Source organism: Salvelinus namaycush, chromosome 40 (genome assembly GCF_016432855.1).
Source record: "Salvelinus namaycush isolate Seneca chromosome 40, SaNama_1.0, whole genome shotgun sequence".
NCBI lineage: Eukaryota > Metazoa > Chordata > Actinopteri > Salmoniformes > Salmonidae > Salvelinus > Salvelinus namaycush.
Genome location: NC_052346.1, coordinates 8,984,960 through 8,998,208, shown reverse-complemented (window position 1 = coordinate 8,998,208; position 13,249 = coordinate 8,984,960). Strand labels below are relative to the sequence as shown.

Genomic DNA, 13,249 nt, shown 5'->3' with positions numbered 1-13,249 from the left:
TATTGTTCCGCATTATCCTTTTCACTGAGGTAAAAACCTCATCAAATTACCTAGAAGTAATTTCTGCTAACAATGAAGATGATGTTTAAGGAGTGGGAATGTTAACCAAACGCAGCACATCCAACTCAGAACGGACAGAGGCATTTTTGGTGAGATCAAGTTCTTACACGCCACTGTTCATATGCCATGTGCAATGGGTTCAAGTGGAAATATGGACTGGAAAAGCTCTGAGCGGCTGATTGTCACATCATTCTGATGATATGATCAGTGGGTGTATGTTGGAATGACAATGCGGACTACTCCATTATAGTGGCTGATTATCGGCTGATTATCATTGTCATTTTACCTGATTCTTTTTTAACAACCACATTACCACCATTTGTATACGTTATTATCATATCATTGCTATAAGGTGACCCATGTGGATTGAGAAATCAGTTTATTTGCCGTAATCTATCTTCAATTGTGTATTTTCCTTCCACAGTCATCTGAAAAGAGACAGCTTTGTTATTCTCTGCATATTTAGTGATATTAATATTCATCGCAGGTGTTCATGGAGTGGTAGATCAGCTCATTTAACACCCACTAAAAAAATGTGATTTAGTTTACTACATTCACCTGAGCTGACAACTGTTGATCAATCATGCTCCTTATCATTTGAGCTTGATGGAATGCCTACACCTGTAAAATAAAATGTTGAATTGCATTTGTGAATTGCATTAGAGAGCTATTAATTAGCTATTGATAATGAGTGGCCCACACATGTCCCTCTGCTTTATAAAATGAGTGAATACATTCGTCACGTGTAATGGTGTCTAGTCATGTTTAATAGCAATTAATCGGGAATACTTAATAGCCTAATTAGCATGCCATGTAGGGCAATTGTAAGATCAGAAAGACGCTCCAAATATGGAATAATGTTCAATGTTTCAGCATGTCACGCTCTATTATTTTACATTTTTAAACAACATCATTAAATTTAATCAAAGATATGTAAAATAGTAGTCTAAATCACATTTTGAAAATATCTGCCTTTGCACAGGTGATATGCGCAATAGTTTTACAGACGCAATTATGACCTAAGGTGACATATTTTCCGTAGCTGGAGCGCAGGTGCCATTGGAAATGTAAAATCCAAGAATCTGTGCCACAATTTCTTATTCCAAGACAGTTATAAATGCATTTAACGAGATGATTTGATCTGCAATGGTAACCTCCTGCGCGCCTCACTGTTGGCATTACCAGACCTCTACTGGACTTCTGAAAACGATTTCATTGTTTTCATCCGATAAAAAAAAGCTGCCCAAAATCATTTAAACATAATCCAAACTTGAATTAGATTGGAATACCTGGAAACGTTGACACATCACGAGGAAATGCTCTCAGCATCCGAATACAACGCAGCAAGCCAACACATGTAAGATTACGTCTCCAAAGTTTAGCATACCTGTTTTGAGGAAAATTCCAAGCAAAGTTGCATAAATGAGAAGCAACATCGTCTCCCAAATGACACTTTAGAGGAACACATCAGACCAGGTGAACTTAAAACGAACGCAAAACCCTTAGATGGATCCGTGGCATCAAAGTGTTAGAACACATTCTGCAGCGAGGGATGTGATGCGCAGCGCTGGACGAGGGCGAGCTCTGCTGTTCGAGAGACTACGTTGCAGAATTCCAGTGAAATTGGATAAAGATAAATCATAAAACGTACCACGTGATGAAAGCTCGTGATATGGAAGCAATTCATCAATCACTCATATCCTACACACGCAGATCCGTGACTGTTAATTGCGTCCAAATATGAAAAAGTCACCTTTGGATAGGCCTTTGGGCATGGAATGCACCGTTGGCAGCCATGCACATTTAACCATATTTAGAAAAGCTACTCATCCTTAAATACATTTGTTGAGATCATCTCGTGGTTCTTCTGTGTCTTTTATGGATCGTGTAGGTTTCAGTTAGAGAGAGAGAGAGAGAGCGAGAGAGAATGTTTGGAAGTCACTCTTGGGTGGCTGAATTAATTACTTTTATTTATAGTCACATAATTACCCATCAAGAGACTAATTGTTATAAATCCCCCTGCATTGTAAGCACTGTCTCAGAGAGTAAAGCTCAGTGAACACGAGCTATACGTTTAACACGTTTTGTAGTTGAAGAATATGACATGAGCTTTATGGCAAGCATTTGAAGACAGGACGTGGCTCAAACCTTCCCTTGCCATTATTAATCAATTCCCTGCTGTAGCCTACTTACAGACACTTCAGGTACACATTTATGAGCGCAATGGCAAAGATCAGTGAAGATCTCACTGCTCCTTGTGACTATAGTACCTTACATTTGACTACAGTATATGATATTGAACGCACACCTGTATGACAGCACGCACGCACACACAAACGTCAACCTCCAACAGTTACGGAAGCTGCACCAAATTGAAAATAGGAAATCATTTATTTTTATTTGTATTGGAAATTATTACATAAAATATATCATTAAAAGTCTAATGTAACAGCCAAAATTGCACACGTAATTACCGAAGTAACACTGCTGGTAACAGGTTCTCTTACAAAGGAACAATCAAGCAGAGAAGATGTGAAGTAGGACAATTAAACACCACTATACAGTTCCATGTACAAAAAGTGGGATATAAATACTCGTCAGCTAGAAAAAAAAATACATTATGGTCTTAGCAAGACTCTCCTTACATATTGTTAACAGTTTCATGGAAAATGGTTCAAACAATGAAACGTACACAATCTGTTTTTGATTAGCACCAGAATCAAATTACGCACGTTTGGCATGATGATGTATTCCTACTACGTTTCAAATGTGTTATTGGATAAAGTGATAAAAGGTTGCAGCTGTAGCTTTTATTCGACAAAAAACATTTTGTATCGACAAACCCTACAGGAAGTCACAAAACGAGGAAACGAGCAAGAAAAGTTTAGCTGTTCTCAATCAGAAGACATATAGACAAGATTGAATGATTGGCAAAGATAACACAATGATTTAAATTTAAAATTGCATATACCAGTCAGCAATGCTCCATTTTGATATTAACTTAATTGCAGTTTTTAACACACAAACAAAATATACAAAGAAAGGAGTGTTTTATGATTCTACAAGAGACACAATTTCAACAGTTCTGTTATCCTGCAGTTCATAAAGGTTTTACGTTTAAAAAAATGTCTGTTTTCCATTAAAAAATGACAGCATTTTCCGTGAGTTGTAACCTTATATTCAAGGTAACTAGGTATAAGCGTTGCATTTTCCCTGAGCTACTGGCAGAGACCTTGCTCCGCAAATGTGTTATTGAAGCCAACAGAAGTTTCTGATTCATAAGTACCATTCAGACACTAGTTTAGTTCTGTTTACATTAAATACTGAGTGACCCAAGTACAATGGTGATGGTACGGGATACTTCAGGATTTTTTTCTACTTCCCCAGAGTCAGATGAATTCGTGGATACGTCTCTGCATGCAGTTTTAAGGACGCTGCTTAATAGTGTTCGCATAATGACTGGAAGTATATGGTAACTGCTAGCATGCTAGTAGATACCATAGACGTCCAGTCATTGAGCTAACGATAGTTAGCATTGGCTCACACAACTAACTCTAACTTCCTTCATACTTGAAGCAGAGACATAATAATGGCCTCCATGAGTTCATCTGACTGGGGATGAAGATAAAGGGCTTTGTTGCCAAATATCCCGAAGTATCCATTTAAGCCACTACACAGCAGTTGAAGTTCATCTTGACAGTTTTGACTTGCTGGTAGAAATGATTGATCATGTATTGATCATGTATTTCTCATCTGTACTACAACTCAAAGTCGAAACTGACTCCAGTACATTCAATATGCAGGATATTGTTCTTTAAGATTCCACAGTACTGGTGGTTCAATTAAATGTGCATATGCATGTATTTAGGTCACTTAATATAATGTATAAATCACACCACTTCAAAAATAAAATACACTATTTGTTCTTATTCTAATGTGTGTCACATTTTAGTTCACCATGCAACTTTCAAGATACCACAGCAGTCTGAAAATCGTACACATTTGAGTCAATGGATTCAAGAGCTATGATTGCATGGTATGGGTTGCAGTGTATTGCATGATGGTAGTTGTGGCGTGTAGGCGTGCCATTATGGCATACAACACTGTGGCAGTAACACTTTGTTCCAATTCAAATTTGAGAAATAATGATCAGTGAGAAAACCATCTATCCACATCCAACAACCGTAATAGTTTTTTGCACATTTGATGATTCTTAAGGTATTGCTTCACACTACTTGGCATCATCAGTTGCTCCTGATGATATTACTAATTGGTTTGATTTGGTGGTATTTACTCTATTTGTGTCTTCAAGTTGAATTTCACTTTTTAAATTCCTTAAAAACTTTGTACAGTATTTTTTACAGTGCAATGATAAAAAACATTCCCCCTTCGGGAAAAAATATATAACGCTAGAAGACGATTTCTAATATTGCTTTCCACACCTTGAACGGTGGTAAGGTTGTAGCCTATAGTTTAATTGTCCAGGTTAGAGGTCATGCAAACTGTACAGTCTGGGTTCAAGTCCTTATCTTACGACATCACCTATGACATCACTTCCTTCCTTGTGACCTAAGTGCTTCGGTTGGTGGGAGTAGCAGAGGACTCCACAGAATCGTCCCCGGCCTCCACTTTCTTACTCTACACATCGTTGGAGCCTTGACTGGTGCATGAGGAGAAGCTGTCGTAAAGCGAATCGCTGAGAGAACCCACACGCTCCGCCCCGGGCTTGTTGGAGTAGTAGCTGGACGACGAGGGCTCGTTGTCAACCCTGCTGCAGCAGTCCTCTTCTCTCTCCCCTGCGGAACAGGAGCAGTCATCGCTGCTGGGCCTTAGCTCTGTCTCCGGGTACAGCCCCAGCCCACTGCTGTTCAACTTGTTCAGGGACTCCAAGGACACGTCTCTGGAGCCGGCCTGGTCCCCTCCGTCGCAGCTGCCTGTCGTCATGTCCACTTGATTCCCTTTCTACAGCAAAAACAAGACAAACAAGAGAGGAGAAAATTAGACGAGATGTGTTTTTGTCATCTGCCCACACTGAGTCCACAATGCAGCACATTATTATCACACTTTAAAGGGTCAATCTGGTATTCAAACAACAATAAAGCTTTCCCAGATTACCCCTTTCTCCATATCATTTCATATAAGTAATCTGTCACTCGGTCTCTCAATAAAGAATATCCAGAAACAACAAAAACAAGGCTGTCATGCTGAATTTACACTGAGTGTACAAAACATTAGGAACACCTTCCTAATATTGAGTTGCACCCCCTTTCGCCCTCAGAACAGCCACAATTCGTCGGGGCATGGACTCTACAAGGTGTCGAACGTGTTCCACAGGGATGCTGACCCATGTTGACTCGCGAGGTCAGTCTATGTCATGGAAATGTTTTGTACACTCAGTGTACATCTACTTCAGCGTGAAGCAACACTACAAAGCAATTTGACTACTGCCATTCCTGAGTATTGCATTGATTTATTGAGAGCTTTGTTTATTCTCCTCCTATGCTTAAGGCCCAATGAGTCTGTCTGGGGGAATCTGCCGGGAGATATCAACCTCTCTACAGGGAGGGGGGGAGAGGGAGGGAGAGTGATTCTCCTTCGTAGCTGTTTTAACACAACATATTATAATGTTGTCAGCAGCCCATGTTGTTAAAAAGGAAACGAGTCAAGCCGGCTTATTCTCGCTAATAAATTAACACAAATGGCTTAACCTCAAATATACTGTAGAGCAAACATCTATTGTATATGATTTTGCATATTGACATATTGTTTTTGGTATGCACAGAGAATCTCACTTAAAGGTATAATGTGGGATCTGGGTATCTGTTCAATGGAGATTTCAATCCATTGTGTGTTGAAGAATGTAACACAACAAGAGTGGGGCTGCCATTTTGCTAAGAAATAAATCCCAGATTGCAGCATTAACGTTGCAGTTTCAGGATGAATCCCTAGAGCCCTCTAGGTCCTGTTGTTTATGTACTTTTGAGAAATATCTTTGGCATGTACACTTTAATCGTGTTTGGTTGCTGAACTCATTGCCTTCTTTCATGGAAAACGCCTCCAAGCCATTCCACCAACCTTGAGTAAATTGGCAACACAACAATAGGAGAAGTCCCCAGAGAGATAAATATATATAAAAAGCTCTGCATCTCCAATCTAGCATAATCACAGAAATCACGCATAATGTATTTTTCCACATACTGTTATAAATCTAACCACAGTGAATACAAAACACATCTTCAGTAGAAAAAAATGTATGCTGTGTAATTCAACCTTGGTCAATAACTATTAGAATATCTTAACGGAAATATGTATGCAGAAATGCACTGAGGAATCTTGAAATAATTTGAGGAATTATTAGAAGGAGCATGTGCTCTCTGGCTGCATTTTATCTGTGGTAAAGGTAAACACAATTCTCTGCGGTAACTGGATTTTCCTCCAGCCAATCTACCGAAGGGGCCAAGCCATCCACACATTTCCCGGGTGGAGAGTATACAGAGGTATTACCATATTATCCGGGGTATAGACCGCCCTCGGGGTTGCACTAACTCCTCATCATTAAGTGTTCATTGCCAGGTGCCTCTTAGAAATGGCTTTCCTCCCAGGAACTCCAACCACTCCGCTAACAATCTGGTGGTTCACAATAATGCATTCTAAACACAGGCACCGCGGGTTAGATATTCTTCATGTACTAAATCAGCACAGAGAAAATCAGAAATACCCTACACTTCTGAAAAATACCACTTTTGAGGTACAATGACTAATAATGGTAATTCAAGGGTTGGTGATAAAAACAAATGTGATTCAAATCTGCACACTGACACATATCTCCATTCTAGCAAAGTTACTGGGGAATCAAAAGTGCCATATCGAAAATGCTTTTTAGTCCAAGACTAGGCTCAATCTGGGTCCGGGAAACAAACCCTATAGTATGTGCCAGTGTAGTGTAGTCTACAGGTGCATGGATGTGGAAGACCATGAGAACAGAGCAGAGGGTGTATGACTTGATTGTGATCAGTGATTGGAATTGGGGTGGCCTTTCGTTCAGTGCCTATGACAGTGAGGAACAGCAATCATGGTCCTGCTCTTCTCCAAACAGCACTGAGCTCTCTATCTCGGCAGGAGGGATTCTTATCTGTGATTGAATTTGATTTGGTGAAACACAATTACCACTCGTCTGTGGGTCGAAACCAACCTCCGTGCAGACCTTGACCATCCGCTGGCACCTAAGGAGCCAGTTGAAGTGTATCCTTTACAATGGAACACACGGGGAAACATCACCTCAGGGGCACTTCAGGTGGAAAAAGAGCTTGTCTACGGCTAATTGGTTATCATCTAGTAACACTGAGGTATTTCAGGTCAATGGGAATGTCTTGGGTGACTGGGATTCTGAAAGAATATATACGTTGGAAACATTCTTACTTCGAAAGGTGTCAAGAGCCAGTCAGTCGATAAGGAGGCCAAAGAGAGAACGGCTGTTCTTCTCCCTGACTGGGATTCTGGACAATTGTTGTGTGTCTGAAATATGTATTGTTCATATACCACTAATGGTATACTGTTGTGTATGTATGTAAACTCAGCAAAAAAAGAAACGTCCTCTCACTGTCAACTGTGTTTATTTTTCAGCAAACTTAACATGTGCAAATATTTGTATGAACATAACAAGATTCAACAACTGAGACACAAACTGAACAAGTTCCACAGACATGTGACTAACAGAAATGGAATAATGTGTCCCTGAACAAAGGGGGGTCAAAATCAAAAGTAACAGTCAGTATCTGGTGTGGCCACCAGCTGCAGTAAGTACTGCAGTGCATCTCCTCATGGACTGCACCAGATTTGCCATTTCTTGCTGTGAGATGTTACCCCACTCTTCCACCAAGGCACCTGCAAGTTCCCGGACATTTCTGGGGGGAATGTCCCTAGCCCTCACCCTCCAATCCAACAGGTCCCAGACGTGCTCAATGGGATTGAGATCCGGACTCTTCGCTGGCCATGGCAGAACACTGACATTCCTGTCCTGCAGGAAATCATGCACAGAACGACCAGTATGGCTGGTGGCATTGTCATGCTGGAGGGTCATGTCAGGATGAGCCTGCAGGAAGGGTACCACGAGGGAGGAGGATGTAACGCACAGAGTTGAGATTGCCTGCAATGACAACAAGCTCAGTCCGATGATGCTGTCACACCACGCCCCAGACCATGACGGACCATCCACCTCCAAATCGATCCCGCTCCAGAGTACAGGCCTCGGTGTAACGCTCATTCCTTCGATGATAAACGCGAATCCAACCATCACCCCTGGTGAGACAAAACCGCGACTCGTCAGTGAAGAGCACTTTTTGCCAGTCCTGTCTGATCCAGCGATGGTGGGTTTGTGCCCATAGGCGACGTTGTTGCCTGTGATGTGTGATGAGGACCTGCCTTTTAACAGGCCTACAAGCCCTCAGTCCAGCCTCTCTCAGCCTATTGCGGACAGTCTGAGCACTGATGGAGGGATTGTGCGTTCCTGGTGTAACTCGGGCAGTTATTGTTGCCATCCTGTACCTGTTCCGCAGGTGTGATGTTCAGATGTACCGATCATGTGCAGGTGTTGTTGCACGTGGTCTGCCACCGCGAGGACAATCAGCTGTCTGTCCTTTCGTCTCACGGTACGGCCATTGCAATTTATTGCCCTGGCCACATCTGCAGTCCTCATGCCTCCTTGCAGCATGCCTAAGGCACGCTCACACAGAAGAGCAGGGACCCTGGACATCTTTCTTTTGGTGTTTTTCAGAGTCAGTAGAAAGGCCTCTTTAGTGTCCTAAGTTTTCATAACTGTGACCTTAATTGTCTTAACGACCGTTCCACAGGTGCATGTTCATTAATTGTTTATGTTTAATTGAACAAGCATGGGAAACAGTGTTTAAACCCTTTACAATGAAGATCTGTAAAGTTATTTGGATTTTTACGAATTATCTTTGAAAGACAGGGTTCTGAAAAAGGGACGTTTCTTTTTTTGCTGAGTTTATGTATGTATGTATGTATGTATGTATGTATGTATGTATGTATGTATGTATGTATGTATGTATGTATGTATGTATGTATGTATGTACAGGCAGTAGCAGCTGGCATGCAATTGAAATCAATCAATCAATATATATATATATATATGGGCCTCCACACTTACATGTCTGTACTTCTATTTCCAATTGCATGTCCAAAACCAAAAACATCCCTCTCTCTCCCCATTACATTAGTGGTCCAGGTAACAAGCTGTTACAAGCAGCTGGGGAGAAGGTGTGAACACAGATATTATATAGTTATGAGGCATATGGCTGTGTAACCTAGCCCTTTCTGGTCTGGCTCCTTATGTCCTGCCATGCCCGGCCCCAGCACAGCATCCAATGCTGTTTTCCCCCTGTCAGAGAGGCCTGTAGCAATCTCTATTACCCATCAGGAGAGAGAAAAAGAGAGGTAGAGAGAGAAGGGAGTGAGAGAGAGAACCAGGTTAGAAGGAAAGAAAGAGAGAAAAAGGGAGAGAATGAAAGAAAGAGAGGGGAAGAAAGAGAGGATGAGAGCCAAACTGAGAAAGATATAGAAAGAAAAGGGGGTGGGTTTGAAGGAGGCAGAGGGAAGAGGGGGTGTAGCCAGGCAGGCAGAGAGGCAGGCAGGCAGCGTGGCTGTCAGGCAGTGTCAGGATGATGAATGGGGGCCAGGCTGGGCCATGAGGTCTCTGATGAGAGCTGCCGAGCTTTACATCACTCTCCTGAATGTTTGTGAAAGGTTATTAAAGGCACTTAAATCACCCAATCTCACACTGCATCCGCGCTCCCCGTCCGCACCTTCCACACACTTCGCACTTCCCAAACGAATCTTCCATAACAATATTATGAACTTACCTGACTGACTGTGAATGGTTACATATACAGTGTGGTCCCAACACCATATTCTACAGTAGGTATGGGTTTCTTTTCGACTCATACATTGTCATTTTGGTGCCACACCCACCACTGGTGTGCGTGGCCAAAGACCTCTATTTTCATGTAATCTGACCAAAGCATCAGTTCCTATCGAATCCAAGTGCCAATGCCATTTAGCACTGCTGGGTGATTTGAAAAGTCCTAGTCAATCGATCAATAATATAATACTCTTAGCAAAATTATCTTTAATTAAAAAATTTAAATAAAAAAAAAAATATATATATTTAATTTACAATCTGTAGAAACTAAGAGAACAGAAAGGTTCAGAGCTTTTGTGAAACATCATCATACATTTAAATAATAATAATATTGCAAATAGAAAACTGGATGGACTTCAGTGATAGATGGGGGGGTTAAGGGTAGCTGGGACAAAACACAAACAAGGATGGGACAAAAAACAAACGAAAGATAACTATTGTAAAATATACTGTGTCCTTAAAATGTACAGTATATAGTATGTATCAGCTAGAAGTAGAAGCCTAAGTGTTGTTGTCCATTAGTTTACTCCAATTAGGGAAGAGGAAAATAATAAAGGAAAATATATTTAAAAAATATATACATACAGTACCAGTCAAAAGTTTGGACACACCTACTCATTCAAGGTTTTTTTCTTTTACTATTTTATACATTGTAGAATAATAGTGAAGACATCAAAACTATGAAATAACACATATGGAATCATGTAGTAACCAAAAAAGTTTCAAATTAAAATATATTTTATATTTGAGATTCTTCACAGTAGCCACACTTTGCCTTGATGACAGCTTTGCACACTCTTTGCATTCTCTCTACCAGCTTCACGAGGTAGTCACCTGGAATGCATTTCAATTAACAGGTGTGACATCTTAAAAGTTAATTTGTGGAATTTATTTTCTTCTTAATGCGTTTGAGACAATCAGTTGTGTTGTGACAAGGTAGGGGTGGTATACAGAAGATAGTCCTATTTGTTAAAAGACCAAGTCCATATTATGGCAAGAACAGCTCAAATAAGCAAAGAGAAACGACAGTCCATCATTACCTTAAGACATGAACGTCAGTTAATCCGGAAAATGGCAAGAACTTTGAAAGTTTCTTCAAGTGCAGTCGCAAAAACCATCAAGAGCTATGATAAAACTGGTTCTCATGAGGACCACCACAGGAAAGGAAGACCCAGAGTTACCTCTGCTGGAGAGGATAAGTTCACTAGAGTTAACTGCACCTCAGATTGCAGCCCAAATAAATGCTTCACAGAGTTCAAGTAACAGACAAATCTCAACAACAAATGTTCAGAGGAGACTGCATGAATCAGGCCTTCAGGGTCGAATTGCTGCAAAGAAACCACTCTAAAGGACACCAATTATAAGAAGAGACATGTTTGGGCCAAGAAACATGAGCAATGAGCAAGTTTAAATTTTAGATTTTTTGGTTTCAACTGCTGTGTCTTTGTGAGACGTAGAGTCGGTGAATGGATGATCTCCGCATGTGTGGTTCCCACCGTGAAGCATGGAGGAGGAGGTGTGATGGTGTGGGGGTGCTTTGCTGTTGACAGTGTCTGTGATTTATTTAGAATTCAAGACACACTTAACCAGCATGGGCTACCAAAGCATTCGGCAGTGATACGCCATCCCATCTGGTTTGTGCTTAGTGGGACTGTCATTTGTTTTTTCAACAGGACAATGACCAAACACACCTCCAGGCTGTGTAAGGGCTATTTGACCATGAAGGAGAGTGATGGAGTGCTGCATCAGATGACCTCCACAACCACCCAACATCAACCCAATTGAGATGGTTTGGGATGAGTCAGACCGCAGAGTGCAGGAAAAGCAGCCAACAAGTGCTCAGCATATGTGGGAAGTCCTTCAAGACTGTTGAAAAGCATTCGAGTTGAAGCTGGTTGAGAGAAAGCCAAGAGTGTGCAAAGTTGTCATCAAGGCAAAGGGTGGCTACTTTATAGAATCTAAAATCAAAAATATTTTGATTTGTTTAACACTTTTTAGGTTACTACATGATTCCATGTGTTATTTCATAGTTTTGATGTCTTCAATACTATTCTACAATGTAGAAAAGAGTACAAATAAAGAACAACCCTTGAATGAGTAGGTGTGTCTAAACTTTTGAATGGTACTGTATATTTTTACAAAAAAATATATATGGGAGATTGGAAATGATGCAAACAATTAAATTGATGGAAGCCAAAATCTATCTGCAATATTAAAGCTGATCTACCCCCTAATTGTTTTAAATAATAATGCCGTTAAGCAAACTCCAGGCTTTTACATTTGTTGGATGAAATGAAAATAGAGCTCTTTGGCCACGCATACCAGTAGTGGGTTTGACGTGGAAATTAGAATGAGCAGAAAAGTACCCCATACCTACTGTAAAAGATGGTGATAGATCTTCGATATTATGGGGCTATTTTGATTACACTGGCCCTGGGGCCCTTGTTAAGGTCAGTGGCATCATGAACTTTACCCAGGACCGGGACATTTTACGCCAGAAACCTTGTTGCCTCTGCCAGGAGGCTGAAACTTGACCATAAGTGGATCTTCCAGCGAGACAATAACCCCAAGCACATATCAAAATCCACAAAGACATGGTAAATTGGCCACAAAATCTCAATTTTGCAATGGCCATCTCAGTCTACGGACATGACGCCCATTGAAAACCTTTGGTTTGAATTGAAGAGGGATATCCTTTGTCTAAGCACAGACGAAGGATATCAAGGATCTGAAAGAAATCTGTAAGGAGGAATGGTCTTAGATACCTCCCAATGTGTTCTCCAACTCATAAAACATTTTAGAAAAATGCTCAATACCATTATCCTATCAATTTGAGTTATTGGGACCCCTACCTTTTTGAGATTATAAAATAATATAATTTTCAAACAATTTTGAGCATACAATATACTGTAGCTCAGTATTTTAATTATTTATTTTATACAGTCATTTTTGCTCATCTTTATCAAGGGTGTCAATAATTTCAGACCCCACTGTGGGAGTATTGTCACGGGTGGACATGAGAGCAACTGTGTCCCTTTAAGAGAGACATTGTCCCTTTAAGGTCAAATCCATGTTAATAAGGAGTAAACAGGTTGAAAAGGAGAAAATGGGTTGAAAGGGGGTCCATCATCTTGGTTGGTTCATGGATATTAAATGAGGTTCTCTCTTCTGTAATTCTGTACACCTTTAACTTGAACATTTAATTATTAACAAATTAATTTAGAATAGTCAAGTGCTATTCAACCAAACAAG

The 13,249-nt window shown here is 40.6% G+C and overlaps 1 protein-coding gene across 1 annotated transcript in view; it reads right to left on the bottom strand.

The window, feature by feature from the left end:
- Positions 1-2,439: 2,439 nt before the first annotated feature.
- LOC120033200 (nck-associated protein 5-like) overlaps positions 2,440-13,249 on the bottom strand; it is a 94,865-nt gene continuing 84,055 nt past the window's right edge. Inside the window, exon 16 of the mRNA XM_038979484.1 lies at positions 2,440-5,022. Within this exon, the coding sequence (XP_038835412.1) occupies positions 4,699-5,022 (324 nt within the window). The 3' untranslated portion in view covers positions 2,440-4,698. The remainder of the gene's footprint in view (positions 5,023-13,249) is intronic.